This window comes from Fopius arisanus, unplaced genomic scaffold, assembly GCF_000806365.1.
Source record: "Fopius arisanus strain USDA-PBARC FA_bdor unplaced genomic scaffold, ASM80636v1 scaffold00059, whole genome shotgun sequence".
In the NCBI taxonomy this organism is placed as follows: Eukaryota; Metazoa; Arthropoda; class Insecta; order Hymenoptera; family Braconidae; genus Fopius; species Fopius arisanus.
Genome location: NW_011887798.1, coordinates 696,403 through 718,030, shown reverse-complemented (window position 1 = coordinate 718,030; position 21,628 = coordinate 696,403). Strand labels below are relative to the sequence as shown.

At 40.0% G+C, this 21,628-nt stretch overlaps 4 protein-coding genes and 1 long non-coding RNA gene across 5 annotated transcripts; 2 read left to right on the top strand and 3 right to left on the bottom strand.

Moving 5' to 3' along the window:
- Window positions 1–1,271: 1,271 nt before the first annotated feature.
- Window positions 1,272–2,637, top strand: LOC105268644 (uncharacterized). Its single transcript, XM_011308373.1, has 4 exons — window positions 1,272–1,367; window positions 1,456–1,704; window positions 2,137–2,252; window positions 2,392–2,637. Exons 2-4 carry the CDS (start codon window positions 1,677–1,679, stop codon window positions 2,620–2,622), a joined length of 375 nt encoding a protein of 124 aa, XP_011306675.1. The 5' UTR covers window positions 1,272–1,367; window positions 1,456–1,676; the 3' UTR covers window positions 2,623–2,637.
- A 5-nt stretch (window positions 2,638–2,642) lies between these two features.
- LOC105268643 (uncharacterized) lies at window positions 2,643–5,017 on the bottom strand. The gene has a single exon (XM_011308372.1). It carries the CDS (start codon window positions 4,921–4,923, stop codon window positions 3,127–3,129), a length of 1,797 nt encoding a protein of 598 aa, XP_011306674.1. The 5' UTR covers window positions 4,924–5,017; the 3' UTR covers window positions 2,643–3,126.
- Window positions 5,018–6,289: 1,272 nt separating this feature from the next.
- Window positions 6,290–10,000, bottom strand: sip3 (septin interacting protein 3). The gene is made up of 5 exons (XM_011308371.1): window positions 9,707–10,000; window positions 9,543–9,635; window positions 8,976–9,128; window positions 8,625–8,915; window positions 6,290–8,249 (listed from the first exon to the last, which is right to left on the bottom strand). The coding sequence occupies exons 1-5, from the start codon at window positions 9,833–9,835 to the stop codon at window positions 7,248–7,250; spliced, it is 1,668 nt and encodes a 555-aa protein (XP_011306673.1). The 5' UTR covers window positions 9,836–10,000; the 3' UTR covers window positions 6,290–7,247.
- Window positions 10,001–10,066: 66 nt separating this feature from the next.
- Window positions 10,067–11,919, top strand: LOC105268641 (uncharacterized). Its single transcript, XR_892355.1, has 2 exons — window positions 10,067–10,180; window positions 11,700–11,919. It is a non-coding gene; the product is annotated as an uncharacterized lncRNA (long non-coding RNA).
- Window positions 11,920–18,566: 6,647 nt separating this feature from the next.
- Window positions 18,567–21,435, bottom strand: corto (centrosomal and chromosomal factor corto). The gene is made up of 2 exons (XM_011308370.1): window positions 19,961–21,435; window positions 18,567–19,900 (listed from the first exon to the last, which is right to left on the bottom strand). Exon 2 carries the CDS (start codon window positions 19,844–19,846, stop codon window positions 18,677–18,679), a length of 1,170 nt encoding a protein of 389 aa, XP_011306672.1. The 5' UTR covers window positions 19,847–19,900; window positions 19,961–21,435; the 3' UTR covers window positions 18,567–18,676.
- Between the last annotated feature and the right edge of the window lie 193 nt (window positions 21,436–21,628).

Below are 21,628 nucleotides of genomic sequence, written 5' to 3'. Positions count from 1 at the left end.
GATAATAACAAAGGGGAGACCTTTGTCAACTGATAACGATAAAAAATACTGAAGAAAATCTTCAGCACATGAAACGAAAAAAAAAATAAATTAGCAAAACTTATTTTTTTCAGCTCAACTTAATTGTTATCTTCTCAGAATACATAACAATAAATAAATATATAAATAATACGGAAATGAGACACTAAAATGGGGCCTTGGAGAATTGAGAATAAGAGAGCATTAAATTAAAATGAGAATAAAAATATAAACTTCAAAATAGATAGGGAAATGGAGTAGAGTTTTTAAAAATTTCTGGTATTGCATTATTTTTTCTTTTTTTTTGGGGTAGGAGAAGTTTTTAATGGGCATTTTTCCTTAGGACCGGTCTATCCTGGGGTCGATATCACCTGGAGATGTTGGAGACAGGATTGTGTAGCTTGCACACGTAACGGTTGTTTTCCTAACGACCGATGACCTCTGGTAGAAGCTATCCCGGAAATTAGACAGAACGGATAGATAATAGAGGATCGTTCCCCAGAAGAATCCTGACAAGAAATCTGCAAAGAAAAAACAGTCTAGTCTTTCATAACGTAAATATTCTCTCCAAACACCGATTTGCGATTTTAAAATCAAAATTTTCCCATCGATCTCTGTTTATATTTATTTATGTATTATTAATTATTTATCTATTTATATTTATTTATATTTATTTATATTTATTTATCATTTCCATCCAGTGGAATTTATTATTGATTAACTCTAAGACTATTGACGATAACTTTAATCGTCGAAAAATGAAAATCATATCTAAATCTTGATTTTTGTCAATGAAGTTATTTATACTTACGTATATTATAATAAATAATTACATATTTTGAAATATATTAATAGAAATTGAAGAGTCAAATGTTCAGAGACAATAATTAATTCTTGAAAGGATTATCAAGTCCCATTGTTGGCGTCTGCTCAGATAAATTATGATAATTTATCACGAATTAACGATTCCAAAGTCGATGATGATCATTTTATCTATTCATTAGCCACAAGATTGCGTTTTCAAACAAGTAATTATGTACACAGAATTCCTCGACTTTTTACATAAAACTGAAATTTTTGAGGCATTTAAAAAAAAAAATAGTGAAAGCTTCATATTTTTCTTTTGCACTCATTCTATTCTCTAGACAAATTAATTGCTTAAATCGTCTAATTGTTTTTAATTAAATCAGTGAAGCATTAATCAAACGAAAGAAGATACAGTAATGACTAATAATAATGAACGATAATCATAATGACTAATAATAATAAACGATTCATCATTCATCGATTCGTCAAGTAATTGATGAGGATGATAATTGGAGGATTAAAGACAGTGTTTTAATTAACTGGTTAGTTAATGATGCGTTGTAATTAATTGCACGGAGTCTAGGATAATTGATGGATTTTTTACTGGAGGTTGAAGGGAAATTTTTCCAGAATATCTTTTTTGAAGAAGAAGATTTTGGAGATGTCCACTGGGTCAATTGGCGCTGGTGTCTTCTGGAAGGCATCATGGTGGAGTTTGAATGGGGAAAAGGGATTTTGGAGTTGTGCAACGGTTTTCTGGCCATTTTTGGGTTTCCTCCGGGGTCTGGAGTTGACTGACAGGTTTTTGAATTTATCGAACGTCCAGGAAGCTTCCAGGACATCCTCCGGATATGGAGCAGGAACCAATTACCGAACCTGGTGAGCACCGACTTGTAGATGTCATTCTATTTTGATGATAGCCCCATCAATCACTTTCACTCCAAAAATCAATTAGTTTTCTCGAGATATCTCCAAATGCAGGACAGATAGCGGAATTTTCGTCAAGAATTTTTACGTGGCATGTGGAATTCTCTACAAAAAAGGTCCTACAATTTTTTTTTCATCTTCATCAGGCTTTATGATATCCTGAAGAGAATTGTGTGGAATCTGTTATCAGTTCGATTTCAACTGACACCTGTTTTCTGGAAATATCTGGAAAACTGGTAGAGATAACAAAATTTTTGTTACCACCACTTTTGTAGATCTTGAAATTTTCTACAAGAAATCCCTCTTGAGGGATCCTCTATCTCCTCTAGATTCGGCTATTCAATCCACGGAAATTTCATAAAAACATTAAAAAACAATTCCCAGATCTGGAGCAGGAATGCGAGGACGTCGTCTTCGAGTTATGCGACACCCGCGAGAGATATCCCCAGAAGTGTGCAGAGGAATTATCAAAATCCCTGAGACTGAGAACTCAGATAAACGTAAGCAAAATTATTTATTACCGAAAAAAAATAAACGTACATAAACAAAAACCAAAACTTCTGCTCCTCTTCCCCCAGAGTAAATAATCTGGGGATTACTTTATTAAATCAATTGATTATTAATAATAATTATTCGCAGAGTGCTCCAGTGATCCTGAAATCCTCGGGGGCCCTGAGTCCCTCAAAAATAACTGACGAACAGCTGGAGTTCTTCGGGACCCTCGTCGCCACGAATCACGTAGACAATCAGGAATTATTTAAAATTCATCTGGACAATCTCCTGAGAACTGCCAAAGACCTGAAGACAGTCGTCGAGCAGGTGAGGGGATCTGCGGACTGTACCATCGAGAATATTCTCAAGAAAACGTAAAAATCAACGATAATACTCAATAATTGATAACTACTTTTAATTAACTGATAATAATGATAAACAATAAACTTATTGTATGACAGAACGCCTCGCAAAATTGTGTCAATTCAATTTTGTCAATGACTTCAACAGAAATTACCTCTCATCACATTTTCGAATTATTCCAATTAATTTATCACATGTAATTAATAATTTATGGGCGGTAATTTATCGTCAAACGTCGAAGAATTTTTTTTCCTCAAAAATTTAACCAATTACGAAAAATTCCTTTAACATTTTCCTCTCTAAACTCCGGGATAAACCGATAATTAATCATTTTCAATGGTTTCATTGTATAATTGATCAAGGATGGATTAAACTAAAAAAATGTACAAAATTTAATTGTTCTAAGAAAAACAAAGATTTTTCAACTACCGATTTATCTCGACAATGTGATTGCAATTTTAATTCTACAAGATTTTCCCCTGAAAATCTTGAAGTTAAATTTCTTTTAAAGCCCATATCCTAGACAACTTCTCCAGAGCACGTATTCCCCCCGAATCTAGACAAACTGGTGATGTCTAGCCGTTGAACTACAACTCTGACCCCCAACGTCATGTCATCAACAAACTTGAGTAGATTGACCCTGACGTCATTATTTTCTGGAAGAATTCTCTGAGATTTCGTCGTGTCGCTCGCCTGAGAGGAGAGCTCCCCATCCCCGAGGGATTCGACGTCCTCCGGCTGTCCTGTGCTTGCCACCTCGGCGAAGAGGTTCTTCCTGGTTCGCGCTGACCTCAACAACGAGAGATCATACTGAACAATTTCACTGGAGAGGACTTTGGGTCGACTCCTGGGGCTCCCAGGACTCCCAGGACTCCTCTCGAAGTTCCCGTCATCCATGAGAGGACTCGTGACCTTCTGTCTGATCTGAAAATCCCCAACAGGATTATCAGTCTGGAGCACCTCCGGGATAATATCCTCTTCCTCAATTTTCTCATCTCCAGGGTCCGCCAGGTGTTCTCCCTTGGGGCTGGCCTCAAGATACTTCTCCCTAGCTCCCTCAGACCCAGAGGACGAACTCGAGGAGCTAGAGGACGTGATCCTGGAGCCCTTGAGAGCACTCTCAGCAGAATGGGATCTTATCTCTCTCTTCCTCATTTTCTTTCTCGTTTTTTGCCCCTGGGGTGCCTTCTCCCCAGGTCTTTCATCCTTGAGAATGTCTCGAGGGCTCGTCGACCTCACAAGGATTTCCCTACCCTCAGGCTCCTCCCCAGGAAGATCCCCGGGTGGTCCAGGATCTAGGAAAAATGGAAGTCTCTCCTTTCTCTCTGCAATTTCAATTTTCCCCACGAGATTCTCGAGTTTCAAGAGACTAGAGTTAACGAGACATTCCCCAGTTCTTCCCTCGACCTTCTCCGAGTTCTCGAGGACCTCATCGGGCTCTAACTTGGTCTTCTGCTCGACAACAGTGACGGAATCCTTGTCCTGTCGTATCGTAAACATAAGACCCTCCATGACGAGATCAGTGATATCTAATCTAGGTGTTGAATCACTGGGGGATGAGCCAGGAGTTATCCTCCCTCTAGACGACGTCACCTCGTTGCTCTGGTGATGGGCTTCCTCGAGGTATCGCCTGGATCCTGAAATTTTTGTCTCAATTTTTGCCTTCGTCTTCTCGATTTCTCGCTCGATCAGATATTGGTACGGCATATCCACCGTCTCCTGGACATCATTCATCACCTGGTGATCGTCCTCGGGCCCTGGTGTGTCTTTCTGCTCGTGCAGATACTTCTCCACAAGAGGCAGTGACAGATCCCCGAAGAAGGACGCCGATTTCAATCTCTTCGGGGGTGGCACAATCTGATGAGCACTCGTGGAAGAGTCTGTCGAGGTGTCAGTACCTCCTGGTGATCGTGGAGCTGGTGACTTGAAGTGTGAGTCTGTCGAGGTTTTTTTTATGGTCAGGATGAATGCGTGGGGATAGGCTATGGCCTCTGGATGATCTCGGAACTTCAGCATCGCGAACATTTTGTCTTGACGAGTCCAGGACGCGTGGTTGTACGTCACTAGGAGGTGACGGGTGCAAAACTGCTGGCCCTGGCGTGGATGGAGCTTTATTATCTTCCTGACGACCTTCATTAGCTCTCGTGCATGACTGAAGTCCTGGGATGACTTTGAGGTCTTGTGATGCTTGAAGGTGAATTTGTAGATGTTCTGCTTGCAGCAGAGCCAGTAGGATCCTGGAACCGTTAGTGTTGGTTCCCTTTCCCGCTCGACCCAACCACAATTGCTAAATGTTCGTACATGTATTCCAGGCATTTTCGCTCTGGTCTCAGCTCACGAAACAGTGGCACAAGTCTCGTGGAGTCTTTACCACCTGATGGGTCTCGGATTATGAAGGTCAGGTAGTACAAAACTCGATGGCCAGTTATTACTTCGTTGATAAACACATCCTTCACTGTGTTCCAGGGTAAGAAGGTACTCGACTCCAAGCAGGACAACAATCTTTTACAAATTATCTGGACTCCGACAGATTCAACCACCAGGAGTGTATCTAGAAATAACAGGATTCAAATGAAATACTGTGGACAGTTTTTTGAGAATATCGCAGAAGCCCGAGAGTCTGGGGAGAGATGACAGAGGAATTTTTTGTAGATCAGGGAATTCTCGAGTGAAAAAGTTCTCGGTTGTTTTTGGGTAAACGTCATCTTCTGGGAGTTATGTTTATTGTTTTGGGAAGTTTTAAAATTAATTTTGAGAATTTCTCACCGGTATCGACGGTGGAGAGGATCCCCCAGGTCTTCAGGGCACCATAAACCCCGAGGAGACAGGTAGAAAGTACCTCCTGTCCACAGCCAAACAGGATAGCAATCACCAAAAGAACGAGAACGTCAACTCCAAAGCTTGTGACACTCTTCCCGTTCTTGACCTCAAATTGGACGACCCTGTGATCCTTCCTGACCTCTTCGAGGACGATCTTGTTACCATCAACCCCTCGAAACACCCTGAGAGGCACAGACGAACTCTCGTCGTCGCCGACGAGCCTCGGCGACATTAATAATCAAGAGCAATCTTATCAGGCCTTCTCCAGGTGTCCTAACCAACAATGGCTTCAACTTTAGGCGCCAAAGTCGTCGTAGGGTATCACCACGTCCAAAAATTCCTTTTTCACTCGTTTTTAACGTTATTATTGAATTTTTATCAATTGTTTGTGGTGATTTTTACAGGTGCTGGGGCTCTCGACAATTTTTGGAGCCAAGGAGTCACTCATTTCAATTTCCGACGGACATATCATCATGGGGAAAATTACGGAAAAATTACTAGATTGTTTTCCATTTTCGTCTGAGGGTTAAACAGAACTCGATATTACAGATCAGTAAATATTGATAATTTATCATCATCGTAACGAAATCGGTAATTAACTCATTAAATTTAATTTAATTACTATATAATATTTATTTTAGTCATTAATTTTTATCAGTTTATGACCAGGGAAAAATTGATTGACTGAAAGAAATAGTTTAAAATTTTTATAATCTTGTATTTTCGAATAATTGAAGCGAATGAAAATTGTGTCAACGAATAAATTAATTAATTTCAATTAGTTATGATTATAAAAGCTATTTTTGGGGATTGGGGAGATGAGGGACTCGTATTGGATATGGGGATTAATTTTTTATGAATGTTTCAATAGACAAATAGGTTTATTACACGTGGTGATAACCAACCTTATGAATTTTTACATACGTATGGCATATCCCCACCAGTCTATCCAATTATTCCACTCGAAATTCTCCAAACATTTTCTTAATATCACCTGAGAATCTATAAATCTTTCAAACTCATCTATTAGTACTGATTAACAACAATTGAGTGCACGCCATAACATACAATTGATAATTGTACATCCTCTGCTCATTGAGTAACTCTTCTCTCGATATATTACAATTTTTTGTATGATCTGGAGATAATAGCGAATGGAAGATGAAGAGAATTACCTGTTTAGTACCTTATATATTCAGATTATGTACACACCAATAAACAAAACGATTATAACAAAAGGTGATGATGAAGGGGATTCAGTGGTGGAGTGGAATTTCCTCACGAGACGTAATTGCCGATTTATCTCGTTAACGACTGGATTTACAGGAAAAAGTCAGAAACATTTTTTTAAATCCACGGAATTCCCCGAAAAAAATGTCTTATCACATTTTCCTCTCAACCCCTCCCTCTGGGAGTTATCCACAAAGTAGTATCCGAAGAATTTTTATAAAAATCAAACTTTAAAATTTTTGGTGCCAGTTTTTTTCAGGATATCTGTGGAACCCTTGGGTTGAGTAAAAAATGTCACAAGATATTAATTAAAGATCGAGAAATTCTCTACAAAAAAGGTAAATAGACTTATCCCATAGAGCCCCTCGTTACCGAGATCAATGGAGAGTAAATAAAAATTTTGGACTTCAGTCTTCAACTCCACCAGTAAACCAATTATTAATTCAGTGCCCACATTCTGGTCGTTGTCCACCCCTTCCCCACGATATCAAGAACTGATGGCCTTCCAGAAGCAATCAGGAAGCTGAAGACCCTGGATTTCCGACGACCCAGACGATTCCCTCGTAATTCCCTCGATTTTCCCATTTACTCTAGTCCTGCGTCCTCTGCACCGAGAATTTCTGGAGTCTTCTCTGCCTGAGGACCGACGCCTCATCGTCTGGATCTTGATGACTCGAGGATGTTGTAGGTATTGGTTCAGTGCCTCCAGTACTCGAGATAGTAGCAGATCCACCTGGAGTTACATTCGCGTTGACAGTGGGAACCGAAAAAACGGATCCTGGAGTTTTCGAGGGATCAGGATTGCTGGTGGCTGCATGTGGCTGTGGGCTAGTGGTTGGTGGCACTGGGATGTTGGCAGTGGCAGCTGCTGTCTGGTACTGATTCATCATAACATTGGCAGCATCCAATAGCAACTGAACCCTCTGGAGGGTCTCTATCCTGGCCTCGACAGCCTGTCTCAAATTACCTTCCATCGTCCTGAGCTCCTCTTCACTGAGAGCTGTCAAATTGGGTGGTGGTGTTGGCACAGGTGGAAATGGAACAACATTTGGAAATGGTGGAGCGAAGAAAGGCATTCCCTCTGGGGGAAATGGCTGACCCATTGCTGTTCTAAGATTTGCCAGAGTTATTGGCTCCGGTCGTGGACCATCCTGAGGATTCACTGGGGTTTGGCCTTGCTGGAGGCCTTGACCACCCAGGACGTGGCCCCCCTGGGGCTGATTCTGCTGTCTGTTCTCAGGACTCGGCGTTGCAGGTCTCAGAATATTTAAACGACATGTGGGACACGTCTGCTGACGCTGGAACCACGATCTCAGGCAGGCTGTGTGGAATATGTGATTGCAGGGGAGTTTCTTACTCGCTGACACCATCTCCTCCCGGCAGATTATACAGACGTTGTCAGCAGCTGCCAGCTCCTCTGGTGTTGCGTCAGGGTAGAACGAATTCATGTTTCTGATTGCTCGTCGGGACATCACGATGTCCTGGAAAGCTTTCTTGAAAGTTCTCATCGTGTAGTACATCGGTCTCACCGCGAACAGGGGGAGGGTATACAGTTTTACCATTGCGCTGACGAATGCAACGTACAGAATCACCTGAAAAAAAACATTTTTTTACTCACCCATATTTTTGAGAATAACTCCGAACCTAGTGATTTTATCGAAAAATTGTGTACCACATTTCTTGTGGGAAATTAAATTCTCCGCGTAAATATATTATCACTTTTTTTCAAAAAATTATTATCAAAGGAGATATTGATGATTGTAATCATTACTGAAATTATCTCGTTGAAGAAAAAATAGTAGAGAGTTTTTTGAAAATATCTTCAGAACCAGTGGATTTATGGAAAAATATTACGATACATTTTTTGCATGAAATTCAATTTTGTATAGAAATGAATTATCACTTTTTTCTGTAAACCCATTGATTCACGAGATATGGACGGGTATAATACGAAAATTTGTCGTCACCTTGATTAAGCCAATGATTAATTCAGTGTACAACAGCAAAACAGGTTTATTTTCCCACGGTGTGTCATTTTGGAGATCAACCGTATGCAGAAAATACTTGACACTGATATTGAGTACCACAGTCATTAGAATAGCGTATTCAAATCCAAAGACCAATTGCACAGATGCACCTTTAGTGATTGTTGAATTATAAGCGTACTCTATCATCGTGTAATTAATGCACGACAGAAGAGTAAGAAGTGTAGCAACACGCAAGTGAAATAGCCATGTGATCACTGGACTCCTCTCCATCTGCAAACGAAAAATAGTAATAATTGTTTCTGCTCATTTTTTATTCAACGAAAGACTTACGTAGTCGACTCTGTCCTCAGCAAGCCAATGGAACGACTTGAGAAACAGTAATAAAGTGAATAATGCTATGAACTTGGGACTGAAGTCATCCCTGAAGACTGTGAACGCCAGGCAGGTCTCTGTCACTGCGTACCAGGCCTTCTCTACCAGGTGCTGCATAACAAGAAAAAAATGTTCATTACTCTGCGAATATCTCTCGAACTATCAGATTAATCGAAAAAAGTCAGAAGAATATTTCGTGGAAAATTAAAATCTCCACAAAAAAACGTCTTATACATTTTTCTCCAAATCCCTTCACTCCAGAGATATCAACGAATTTCTACTGACAAAAATCACTGATTCCCGAAAATTCCAACAAATGACATTTTACTTTTCTGAATATCTCCAAAACCAGTGAATTTATCGAAAAAATGGAAAAATCCTTTTCCGTGGAGAATTTGATTCTCTAGAAAAGTTGCCCCACGAATTTTGTCGTGAAACCCTCCCCTGCGAAGGTATAACCGCAAATTGGTTTTGAATGTTGTGTTCAATTTTTACGGAGGAAAGGACGAAATGTCGGGAGCTCACCTCTAGCTCAGCAGCCCTGAGATTGCCGAAGAAGATCTTCCTGAGGAAGGTATTGGTCATGAACACAATGATGAGACCCTGAACGTAGATGACCTGAAACAAGTGTCATGAGTCCTCGATTCCACAGATGCTTTTAAGGGATAAAATAAAGTGAAAAAACTCACAGCCATACTAGGATTTGACTTGGTTATGTAGACGACAGAAGGATAGAACTGTTTTTTCTGGTAATATGCATTACCAATAACTAAACACGTGAGTGCAACACTCACAAGCATTACCACAGCCGCCCTCATGTTTTAAACCATCAGCTCACCATATAAACACAAAAATTCGAATTACCGAGTGACAATTGAATAAACGCAATCTCTGATATCAGGCATTAGCACTTTGGGGGTGATATCTGGTGTTGCTGGAGGTTTTTTTTTGACAACTGAGCTGTCCAGGGCGCTGAAACAGCTGCGGAGACACTTGGAACTTTAACTACACTTACGTGTCGTCTGGTGAACAGCCAGTTACGCCCCCCGCCGGTTACCCAGTTCATTCATTCGTCTGAGGGTATTTATCCAAATTTTAGTCATTTAAAATGCAGGGAAAACTACGAAATTTGAAGACATAATGAGGATTTCGAAGGAATTGAGGTAATTAGTGATTTATCTTGGCAATTACGCGTTCGAGGGGCAAGTGGTATGGGAGTTTTTTGAAGAATGGGAAGTTTTGGAGGTAAAAGGTTTTTTGGAATTTTCGGATAGAATCAATGGTTTGGGAGAAAAATCTAATAATTTTATGGGAAAATGCAATTTTTTGGAATTATCGATTTGTAATTTACCATTTATCTTGGTAATTAGAGATTTCAAGGAGAAATGGTACAGGACTTTTTTGTAGATCATCGAATTTCAAAGAAAAAGTTCTTCTAGTGTCTTCTTCCAATGTCAATAGTTCTGAAGAAAAACTGACGAGATCGCGAGCAATTCTCCTCAAATGAACGAGGAAAATAGATGGGAGCACTTTTATATAAAATAATTATTATGGAGAGAAATATTATTTATAATTATTAAGAGAAAGGGACAAGGGAAAAGGGAAAATATTAGGGTAATGATGATGAAAGAGAATTCCTTTGAAATGTTCTCTAGAATAAATGGGATTACCAGAAGGTTGAATTAAAATTACTCAACGAGCATTTAAATTTATGTCATGAATATATGCATCGGACATTTCCCCGGTTTCCTAATATCCTGGAACTGAGTCTCTCTGTCACGTTAAAATATCTTTCTTCTTCCTGTATTTCGCAGAGTCATTCGTTTACATCGAAAAAAAAGGCAACCTGGCACTCGTTATTCTCATCTTCAACAAAATTCACACGTGTTTTTTTTTAAAGAAAAATACTGATGGAAAAAATTGTGGACGACAGCATAAATCATTCGCCAATCGTCAGATGTTTCTCAGTCGTAACCGATAATAATCAGAAGCCAAACATTTCCATTGTATTCTCTCGTTACAATGCGGGTATTAGCAATTAAAAATCGCTGGCTTTTGTGACGTACGCTGGAATATGCTGGTACACGACAATTCCCATTTTTCAAAACATTCGACTCAGTTGACATTTGTTGACTCGAGTCTTCGTCGATTATTGGTTATTCGATTTTAGATCGATTTTATTGAATTTTTTATCGATTTACACAGCACGTGGCATTTCATTCTGAATTTTTATTATTCTCTTCATTAATTCGAGATTCCAGAATTTATTTCTTAATTTATTGGTATTATTTATATAATTGTTGTTATTTTATTTAATTTAACTGTCAGGTAGTGTGTAATATAATGTATTATTATTAAATTGAGGGAAAAACAATTGCACGAAATAATTTAAAACGATAAATGATGTAAACCCGAATAAAACATCGATTAATCTAGAAACTATTGATTTCTTTAAAAAAAGTCAAAAGATCATTCTTTTTCAAAATTTAGTGAGCGACAAAAAAGTCCTCTATCATTTTCTCGTCGGATCGCCAGTTTTCCGGATGAATCACCCAAAAAATGTTCAATTCTATAGAGATATTGAGAATATCTAGAATTGTAGATATTATATCCATTTTTAAATATTTTCCCATGAGCTCTTCAATTCTACCTGTGACTCACGTATTTTCCTTTGAAAACCAGCAGATGTGAAGGTCCTTTCGCGAAAAAAAAAGGAGAAAATAAATAAAGGGACGTGGAGTAAACAGTCTCGAGGAATTGGCATGACTCTGGAGCTGTCATGTCTAGAGGCTCAACGAAAAATCGACGGTAAACCTGAGAGAAAAAAAAGGGGATAACAATAATAATGGCGAAATGGTTATTATCTTTGGGCTCTCGAGGTTTCCCTGATGGTCGGACCCAGGTAGAATCATATTGTATTTTTTTTTCCCCCGGGATGCGGTTCATTAGGCCGAGGTGCTCTTTAGAATCGAATTTAATTGGAGTTGAGACGCTATTGTACGAATTATATAATTGTTCGAGGAATAAATATCACGAATTTTCAAATAAATAGTTCGGTATATAACAATAAAACTTTGTCATGCATTTTTCTCCAAAAATTCCTAATTTTTCGATAAATGTCACCATCTCATTTGAAATAATATTACAATATTTATAAAACAACCATTTGCATTCTCATGTTTTTTTTTTGCTTGTATGTAATAATTGAAATAGAAAAAAAATTGGGAAATGTTTGGAATTTGACATTTGGTCGGTGTTTAATGTTTTTTTTTTATGATTTTATGATTGTGGACAGAAAAAAGTGGGAAAAACTGGGATTTGAATAAATAATTAGACACAACGAGTCGACCCGATTTCTACAAGGGTATTCTAATCAAATTACAACTTGAACTCTAAAAATCCCTCCAGCGGAAGCCATTTCACCTCCTCTTCACGTATTCCTCGAGAAGAAACGTGGTGTGTTTATTTGGGCCACTTGTCGTTTGTTACGTGTTACCTACCTCAATCCTCTAGGTGTCTTCTAAGCTGACGAGGACGAGCCAATGGAATAAACTTGCAAGTTAGCGATGTGACGCAAAGTGCATGAGAAAACGTGAGAAAATAAATAAGTTGAAATGGAAAAAATCATCAATGGAGAATAAATTTAAAATAATTAACTACTTCAACGTAAATGGCAGAGAGAACACCATTATCTCCCATTAATTGATTTCATTATTTATTGCTTCAATAAAAATTCATAGTCTCCAGAAATGAAACTCCACAATTTTAAACTCACACTGTTTCGCGGATATCTCGATAACCAATGGTCTCATCAAAAAATGTTATGTACCTTTTTTGTGGAGAATTTGATTCTCCGCATAAAAATACTTTTCGTATTTTTTGATATTGTTGATGGCTCGTGAGATATCCATGAAACACTCCCTACGGTTGTTTTTATCGAAACGTAAAAAAATGAGAGAACGAGAATTGAAAGTCTTCACATGAAATATAAACAGTTTGATGGCATTTCACAGTCCACAAACGTCAGACAGAAACTATCAACTCTCATTAATTGATTCCACCACTAATTTCTTCAATTACTCGAATAACTCCAGAAATAAAACTGCACATTATTATCAAAGGACCACTATTTCGCGAATATCTCGAAAACCGTCGACTCCCCAAAAAATCGTAATCCACCTTTTCCAGGGATAATGAAATTTCCCACAAAAAATGACTTTTCACTTTTTTCCAAAAACCCAAAAGTTTCCGAGATATTCGCTGCGAAAAGTCAAATAAATAAAAACAACGAAAACAAAAAATCATTTAACATGAAATATAAATATATTTCGATGGCATTTTACAGTCAGTGGATGATTCATCTATATATACTCATGTATCATATATATAGATTCTTGTTTATATGTATACAATATGTATAATCTATGCGTTTATGTATACAACTATGTACAAAGCGGAAACGCCCACGTTTCCAAACGACCTATCCAATCATTTTCCCATTATCAACTGAATATTCCAGACTGACATCTCCCTATTTTCACTCTACAATCATTGACTGAAAATAAGGAAAGAAAAAAGCAGAATGGATTTTCCCCGCGATCCAGACCCCAATCACCCATCGAAATCCAAATTTCCAAATTTCCAAAAACATTCCAAACTTCCCCGACCTCCAACTTCGATTTTCCCCAAAAATCTCGAAAACCATCAATCCCACCGAAATTTCCGCAGAAATCTTTTTTGTAGCTGATAATGATCTCTTCAAAAAATATTTCTACAAAAATTTCGCTATTTCTATTACACCCGGAGATAATCCACCCTTTCCGGTGATTGGTGTCTGGACCTCGAGGGAATAATCGATTTGATTAATTATCCAGATGATCTAGCTCCTAAAATCTACGAGAACATTCGCACTCAATTATTCTCTCATTATTGTTCCTCAGCTCTTGCTAATACGGGTACAATTGAATACCCAGTCTTTAAGTTTCATGGAAATAAAGGAAATGGCAGGACAAGGTACCATGGGAGGGACAGATGATTATGGTATTTGAATAGTTATTTTTTGAGTCCTTAAAACACTACAGTCGGAGAATAAGCGTAGAAATTGTATCACACTATTTAAGACTTGTACATGATCGAATGTAAATGCAGGCTCTTATATAGGCTTTTATATTTTAAACCCCATGCTTGAATTATCTCCATCACTTTAGCCCCTTACGCATCATCTGGAGTACTCTACAGCAAAATCGGCACTGCAGATTTTTTTCCTGCTCTCGTAATTCGAGGATCGCTATTTATCTTACCCCATCATCTCCGTGGAATTCAGGGAAATGATCCCTTGATTTTTTTTTTTCAAAATACTGCGCGATTTAATGTGAATCTGTTGATGATTTTGGATTAGATTGATTTTTTGTTCTCTGGATTATCGAGACGATTTATAGTCGATTTTGATTTCGATGGATCAATAGTTCGGAGATTTATATATGATTGGTGGACCCTGGGGCCTGTTTATGGGGAAAATATTGATTTAGTAGTGAATGGTTTTGTGATAAGAATTGTTATCACGAGTTTTTGTCGGTGGAGTACCGATTTCTCATTGTTCTTGGGGTATTCTGTGGATGTTTGAGAGAGAAGTCATCCCCAAGTGATTCTCAAGATCTAAACGAAGGAGTACAAAGGGAAGAGATGAAAGTTGGATGCCTTGGAGAACAGAGAGGAGCTGAAAGGGGATCGATACTGAGGCCCGAGAGGTTTTCGGTGAGAAACTTCTCTTGGAGGTATCGATCCTCTTCGGGAATGTTCGGGTTACATCCTCGGGACCAGGTCGTTCCCAGAACTCGAGGGTGCGGTCGTCTCCACTTCCTCAAAGGCATCCAATAATTTATCAACGAGACAAATCAGCGATAGAGCGAGATAAATCGATTTTTTTTTAATCTTCATTTTACCGATCGTCACTGTATCCGGCAAACTAGTGATTCAATGGAAAAATGTTAGAGGACTTTTATGTTGGTGATTAAATTTCCGAGACAAAAGGTCTTTTAACTTTTTTTTGTAGAAGCGATAGTTTTGGAATTAATTGAAAGTTAATGGAACGGTTGGTTTATCAATGCGTGACTGGGCTTTGAGTTGGAAATTTCACCGATTTTTAGGAATATCTTGAAATTCCCTGGAGATAGAGGAAAGTTTATTGGGAACTTTTTGTAGAGCGGAACTGGAGGTACAAAAAATGTCGATACGACTATTTCGATATCTCCCATCGGTTTCGAGATATTCAACAAAAAGCATTTCTAAATTCCGTAAAATTGGTTTTTCCAGTCGAATGAGCAATTAATTTAATGATCCAGGATCGCGATGAGCTCCTTCCTCAATTCCGCCATCTTCTAGACGTTATGACTATTTCAGAAATTCGTACAATCGATTCTACACACTATCTACTCTATATCCGAGTCCTCAGCTGTCGCTTCGCGATTTTCTGCAATTGAAATCTTGGGAAACATCAGAGAATTCTATCAAATTGTCAAAATAACTGAAGAATTCCTTGAATAATTCAATCTTCAATTCGAATTTCCAATAATAAACCTCAAGGTGCAGCTGTCACTCAAACTCTCTACCTGACAATTTCCCACTGAATTTCCAATTATTTCCCCAAAACAAACATCTCTCCGACCCCAAAAAAACCGGTAAAATATATCCTCGATTTTCAAAATCATAATTATAACTTCCCCATTCCCAATTTGTCTACAAAATTCCCAAAAAAGCCTAAAACTTCCAATTCACGCCCCAAATTAAAAATTCCACCATTTCCTCTCAAACCCGATTAATTTCCCAAAACTCCTCCTCAGCAAAAAAAAAAAAAAATCGAAACCAAATGAAAAAAATCCGCAGTCTCAGTACTCTACGTACCCAAAAAGAAAAAAAAAAGAATAACCGATTGATGAGTACTCGCGGTGGGGAAAAGGGGGGCTGCGGGTCGGTGAGGAGGTCCGACGGGGGGGAAGGAAAGGGGGGGCAAATAAAAAAAAGGCCTGGGATGAATGATGAATGGGAATTGTTAAAAAGAGAAGGGAATGTAGCATTATACGCGTAATATCGAATGGAAAAATTGGCCCTGGCGGACTGGGCGCATGTCTGAAGGGAACATGAAGCACTGAAGGGGCAGGGGGGGACAGCGGGGTGGTGGAGAGAGGAATAGAAGCGTTGAGGGGTAAGAGGGGGGAAGGGAAAGGGAAAAGAAGACAGCAGGGGGAGGAAGGGAGGAAGGGAGGAAGGGAGGAAGGGCGGATGGGAGGGAAACGGGGAGAAAAGGGGGGACAAGGGGGGCTGTGAGGGGTCAGAAGGGGGGAAGCCCCAATATTCGTGGAGAATGGCCCCTCGGGTTGGTGTGCACAAACGTGACTGTGTAGAATGCCTCGTGTAGTGTAACATACGTCGGTTTTGGCTTGAGTGTCTGTCCTTGTTGGACCCCCTTATGTGCCCTAGCAACGACGAGAGAGATAAGCCCCTGATGCCCACCAACCGCGAGAGGTATAGCCCCCCCCAATCTCCCCCCTCTTCCCCCTGGCTCTATGTACTCGGGGTATGTACTGTACGGTAATGGCACCGTTGGATATGCAATACCATGTACCAGGGGGGATTTGATATATACGTCGGGAGGTGGTTACATACGGTACGAATATATCCGAGGGGGTCACGAAAATATATCCTGGTGGGATGGGACAAGCGTTCGTTAGGCTATTGCTCGTTAGTTCATGATTTTAAAACTAGTTTTTTGGGGGTTTTGGGGATGGGTTGCTCTGGGTGTGGGGGGGGAAGATGGATTTTTTGGGGGCTTTTTTTAGCGGTTTTTTGGGAATTTGAGAATTTTTTAGGGCTGCATCACCGGAAGACAGGTTTTTCGTGATTATGGGAATTTTTTGGGAGCCCAGGGAATTGAGGATTGAGGAGACGATTTTTTTGAGTGGCCAGGGAGGAATTTTTAGAAATCTTTAGATATTACGATTATTCCCGGAATTTTGGTCGAAATAATGGATTTATTAAGGAATTATCAATTATTTGATAAAAAAATTATTGAAAAATCGGAGAAATCATTCGAAATCGGCAAGAATTTCTAATTATTCATCGAATTTTCATTAATTCCAGTCGAAATGATCGTTTCAATGGAAAAATCTCTCAAAAATCTGCAAAATTATTGGAAATTTCCAAAGATTTCCAAAAATTTCGCGAATACTTAATCTTTAGAGACCAGAGAACAAGAATTGAATCACCAACAAAAAAATTCAAACTAAACATAAGAAACATTTATAAATTCCCATTAATTCCAGTTGAAAAACGAATTCCCTCAAAAATCGCAATTTATTCCCTGAAAAATAGCGAGAATTATCGAAATCCGGGATAAACTCCAAGAATTCCCAACGAATTTCCAAAAATAATTAATGTGGACTTGCCAAAAAAACCAAGAACTTCCCATAAAAAAAATTCCACTTAAACCTGAGAAATAGTTATAAATATGGAGACTAGCTGGGGTATAATAGATTCGAGTGGGAAATTGGTGGGTGTCCGGGTGTTTGCTGGAGTAGAATGGAAGTTGATGGAAGTTGCAGACGAGAGCAGGTATATGGTCAGAACCCAGTGGCGTCTGGGTCCCTGGGACAAGGGAGGGTTTCACGATTTCTATCGTTCCAGTGTTCTCTCTTCACGTGGATTTTTGACGCTATGGGGTGGAGCAACTCCCGACGAAGGGCAAAAAGGAACCGACGATAATACGAATGATGGTAGACGAGGCTCCACCGAAAAATCGTTCGTGCTGTACGATATTATCTTCCTCCAAGGGGAGGGGAATTTTATTGTTGGCTTCTGCCTTTGACGACTCCTCGTGATCAAATCCATCATTTTTCCCGAAATTTTCGACTCGAAATCCAGAGAACAATTTATTTTTACCAACAAAAGTCAGGAATTCTGATGAATTTTTATTTAGATTCCTCGGGGGGAGAAGTATAAATAAAAATTTAACGACTTTCATGAGTTTTTGATAGGATAATTTAAATGACATCTCAAAGTCACATTTTTCGATAAGTCCCGATGGGAAATTCCGTCAGAACATTTTTCCACTGAATTTTGATAGAGAATTAGAGGAAAAGATAAGTCAAGAGATAATTTCCCTAAAATTTCCACTGTCATTACTTTTGTTGGTATAATTCTTATCTCCAGATTCCTGAATTCTCAAATTCTCAAACCCAAAAATTTCATTACAAATTCGACAAAAGCAAGAGATCAAATTCAATTCAATTCACATCACCCTCAAGTTTTTTCAAAATATCTCTCAATCCAAGAGCGCTACAAAAATTCCGTAAGAATTCTTTTTTCTCCCCGAAATCCCCCCCCTACAAATCCCCTGAACTCCAAAAAATCGCTAGCTCCCCAGGATCTCGAGATATCCGCAAAAACCGATCCCCAGTTCCCCACAAATCCCCTCATAACCCCCTCGCCTTGATTTCCCCCCGACAACCCGGCATAAAATCAGTAACCCCCCACCCCCCTTCAAAAATCCCACCCCACAAACACCCAACAACAGCAACAACCCAGAGTCCAATCCCCAGATGAATTCCAATCCTTAAAATCGTCGATACCTTACGAAAATTCCAACGACAGCACTTAACCAGGTCCTAGCTCCTGGGTAATAGAGCTCTGTACGCAGGTGCCTCATAGAATCCCCCAGTGGTAGCTCCATTGCCACCAGTGGCAGCAGCAGCAGCAGCAGCAACAGCAGCAGCAGCCATTCTGAGTGCCTGAAGTGATGCCTCTCTGTGCCTATTCATAGCCGTTGCATAAACACTGGATCCAGACGAATTGATGCCCCCAGTATTATTACCCCTAGACCCAGAGCATCCCCTCCTGTAAGGATGACTCCGTCGTCTAGTGGTGGTAGATACAGGCTCAGCAGGAACCTGAAAATTCTGGAGAAATGTAGCTGGTGCTGGACTAGCCGCTCCAACATGATCATCATAAATATGATGATGCTGCTGTGTCACCTGTCCATGCTCCTCCTGATGAATATGTGGCTGATGTGATCTCATAGCCCTGAAGTAATGCTGATAAATTCCAGATATAACAGCTTTTTCATCAGCAGTCGTGAGATTCGCTGGATTAGCAACTGGTACTGACGTAAATACTGGATTTCTCTGCTGATTTATTCTTTTCTTATCATCTCTCATGATGTCAGTTTCCTGACTGCAGTCATCAAGACGTATCCTCCTCTGGAGTGTATTGATCGATGGTGACGAGGCTGTCAGGGCGTCACCAATGTGAATATTACCACTCGATGTTGTTGTAACGGCAGCTGTTGCCGTTGCTATTGACATAACAGCACCAGCATCACCACCAGTTCTAGCTGGATGTACACTATCTCGTCCCCTCGATTTTCTACTCGATACCGACGTACCCATCGGTGGTAGATTATTCACAAATGGACTTCGCCTCTCCCTCTCGGCACGTCTGTAGTAACACGGATGAATCATAAGAAGTGGCTCACCACCTCCTGGTGGTGGTTTTGCCTGACTTGGCAATTCATACTCAACGCTGCAATCGACGTGCAGTGGCTGTGCATAATCCTTGAAGCTGTCATTTTTGTATGGGCTAGTTGGTATGACTATTTCACTGGCCGTCGGTGATAGAATAGTCTGTCCAGTGGTACCTGGACGACTCGTGGATACTGGTGTCGATGGATTGCCATTCACTCGTTGATGATGATGATGGTGATGATGAAAATGATGTGCATTCGTACCGAGACTCATGCTCTCGATGGAGATCTCCTTCTCGTAGCAAGCCGCCGCCATCTTATCTGATTTTTTTAATTTACCCTCTGGATGATCAATTCACCCTCGTACACCCTGACAATAGCAGACTGATATCAACGATCCACCAATAGACAATCCCCAGTATCTATTTACCTCGATCGTCGGTGACGCCCTTCTGCTGGCCGATAATCGGCTGCCAACTTGCGTCACGTTCTCATCCTCCTTCTCGTGTTATTAAACGATTGATAGGCTACAGCCCAGGATGCGGATGTGGCATAATTCGTGATGTGTTTTTGTTTGAATCCCGAGGGGTGGGAGTCGCCAGACGTCTGCGTATCGATTTACCAGAATGAGAGGATATTTTCCACTGGAGTATGTTGCCTCGACGATGGCCTCCAAGGGATGGCCAATGGTGATTCTGAGGATACTCTTAAAAATGGATATTCCTCGGTGGTGGTGATTGGTAATTGTATCGCTGTGGATATCAAATGTGAGATCGATTTTCAGCGTTCGACGAGGCGCGGCCACAACTACCAGCAGGTCCTGTTCCCCTCTCTCTCAGGCATTTCCTCTCCTTTCCAGCTGCGCCCCCAGGTTTTTGCCTCGGTCCTCGCCCTTATCGCTTCCTTTCGGACTTGGAGACTTTTCTTTTTACTCTTTCTCCTCTTTCGTTCCTTTTTTTTCCTGTCCTTTTTCCAGGCCTCACACGCCCTCCATTCCCCAATTTCTCCTCCTCAGGATATCACCAACTATTTATAATCATTCAGCTCCACTCAATAGTTCCTCTCCACGATTATTATCATTACGTTGTATTATAATGATTATGAAATATTGCTGTCAATAAAAATCAGGTGTTCAGTACTCGGACCAATGTACATTATATCCAGAACTGTCACCCTCTTATTTTTATTATCTTATGCTTTACACGTGGCCCAGCCCTCGAGGCATTTGGTAATTAATCAACGAGGTCTGATTGATCGTGACAAATGCTTGATCAATTTGAAAAAAAAAAAATTGCCCTGAATTCTCAGCTGTCAGTGCTGGGGCACGAGGAATGGTCGATTGCTCTCTGGCTTCCCCGACGGGATCTCAATTTTTCCAGCGGAAAAAAAAAGAGATTGGAAGAGAAAAAAATAATGAAGAATCACCCAGGGCCACCTCCGACCGACGGCCACAATCCTATTATTCCCCGGGATAACACAGCTATGTTATTTTACTTTGTTCACCGGCAAATGACGTCCTCCGGAAGATTAACCGCACAAACACCAGCCTCTCCTCTTTTTTTTATTATATCACCCAGCACACAAAAAGGCACGTTGTTTCTTCACGCTGGCAATCTCAATTTTTATGTACGTTTCGTTTTTATCACCCTCAGCTACTCTCATTCATCCAAAAATATTAACCGCACATTCCCAATAATAGTCTCTCAAACAACGTTCAAATTAACAACCCATAAAAAATAAAAGAAATATCAACACTCAACAGTTTTGCAGCGTTAAAATCCAGGTGTTTGGCCTTTTTTTTCTTTTCAATTTCAAATAAAATAAAAATCACCAGCACTGTATTTAGTGGTGAAAAAAAAAAATTATTCACAACCGCCCGACGATATCGCGACGTCGAGTGTCGAGCTGCGACTGAGTGCCGACTGCGCCGAGGGCCCTCTTCGTCGTGGCTCCTCGGTACTTTAATATCTCTGTCTCTTTTCAACAGTACCCCCTCTTTCATTTGCTCAAGTGCATTAGCATCGATCGCTCTCACTTCCACCCGTTGGTCCGCCCCCTTTACCCTCGCCACGGTCGTCACACCCCTCCACCCACCCAC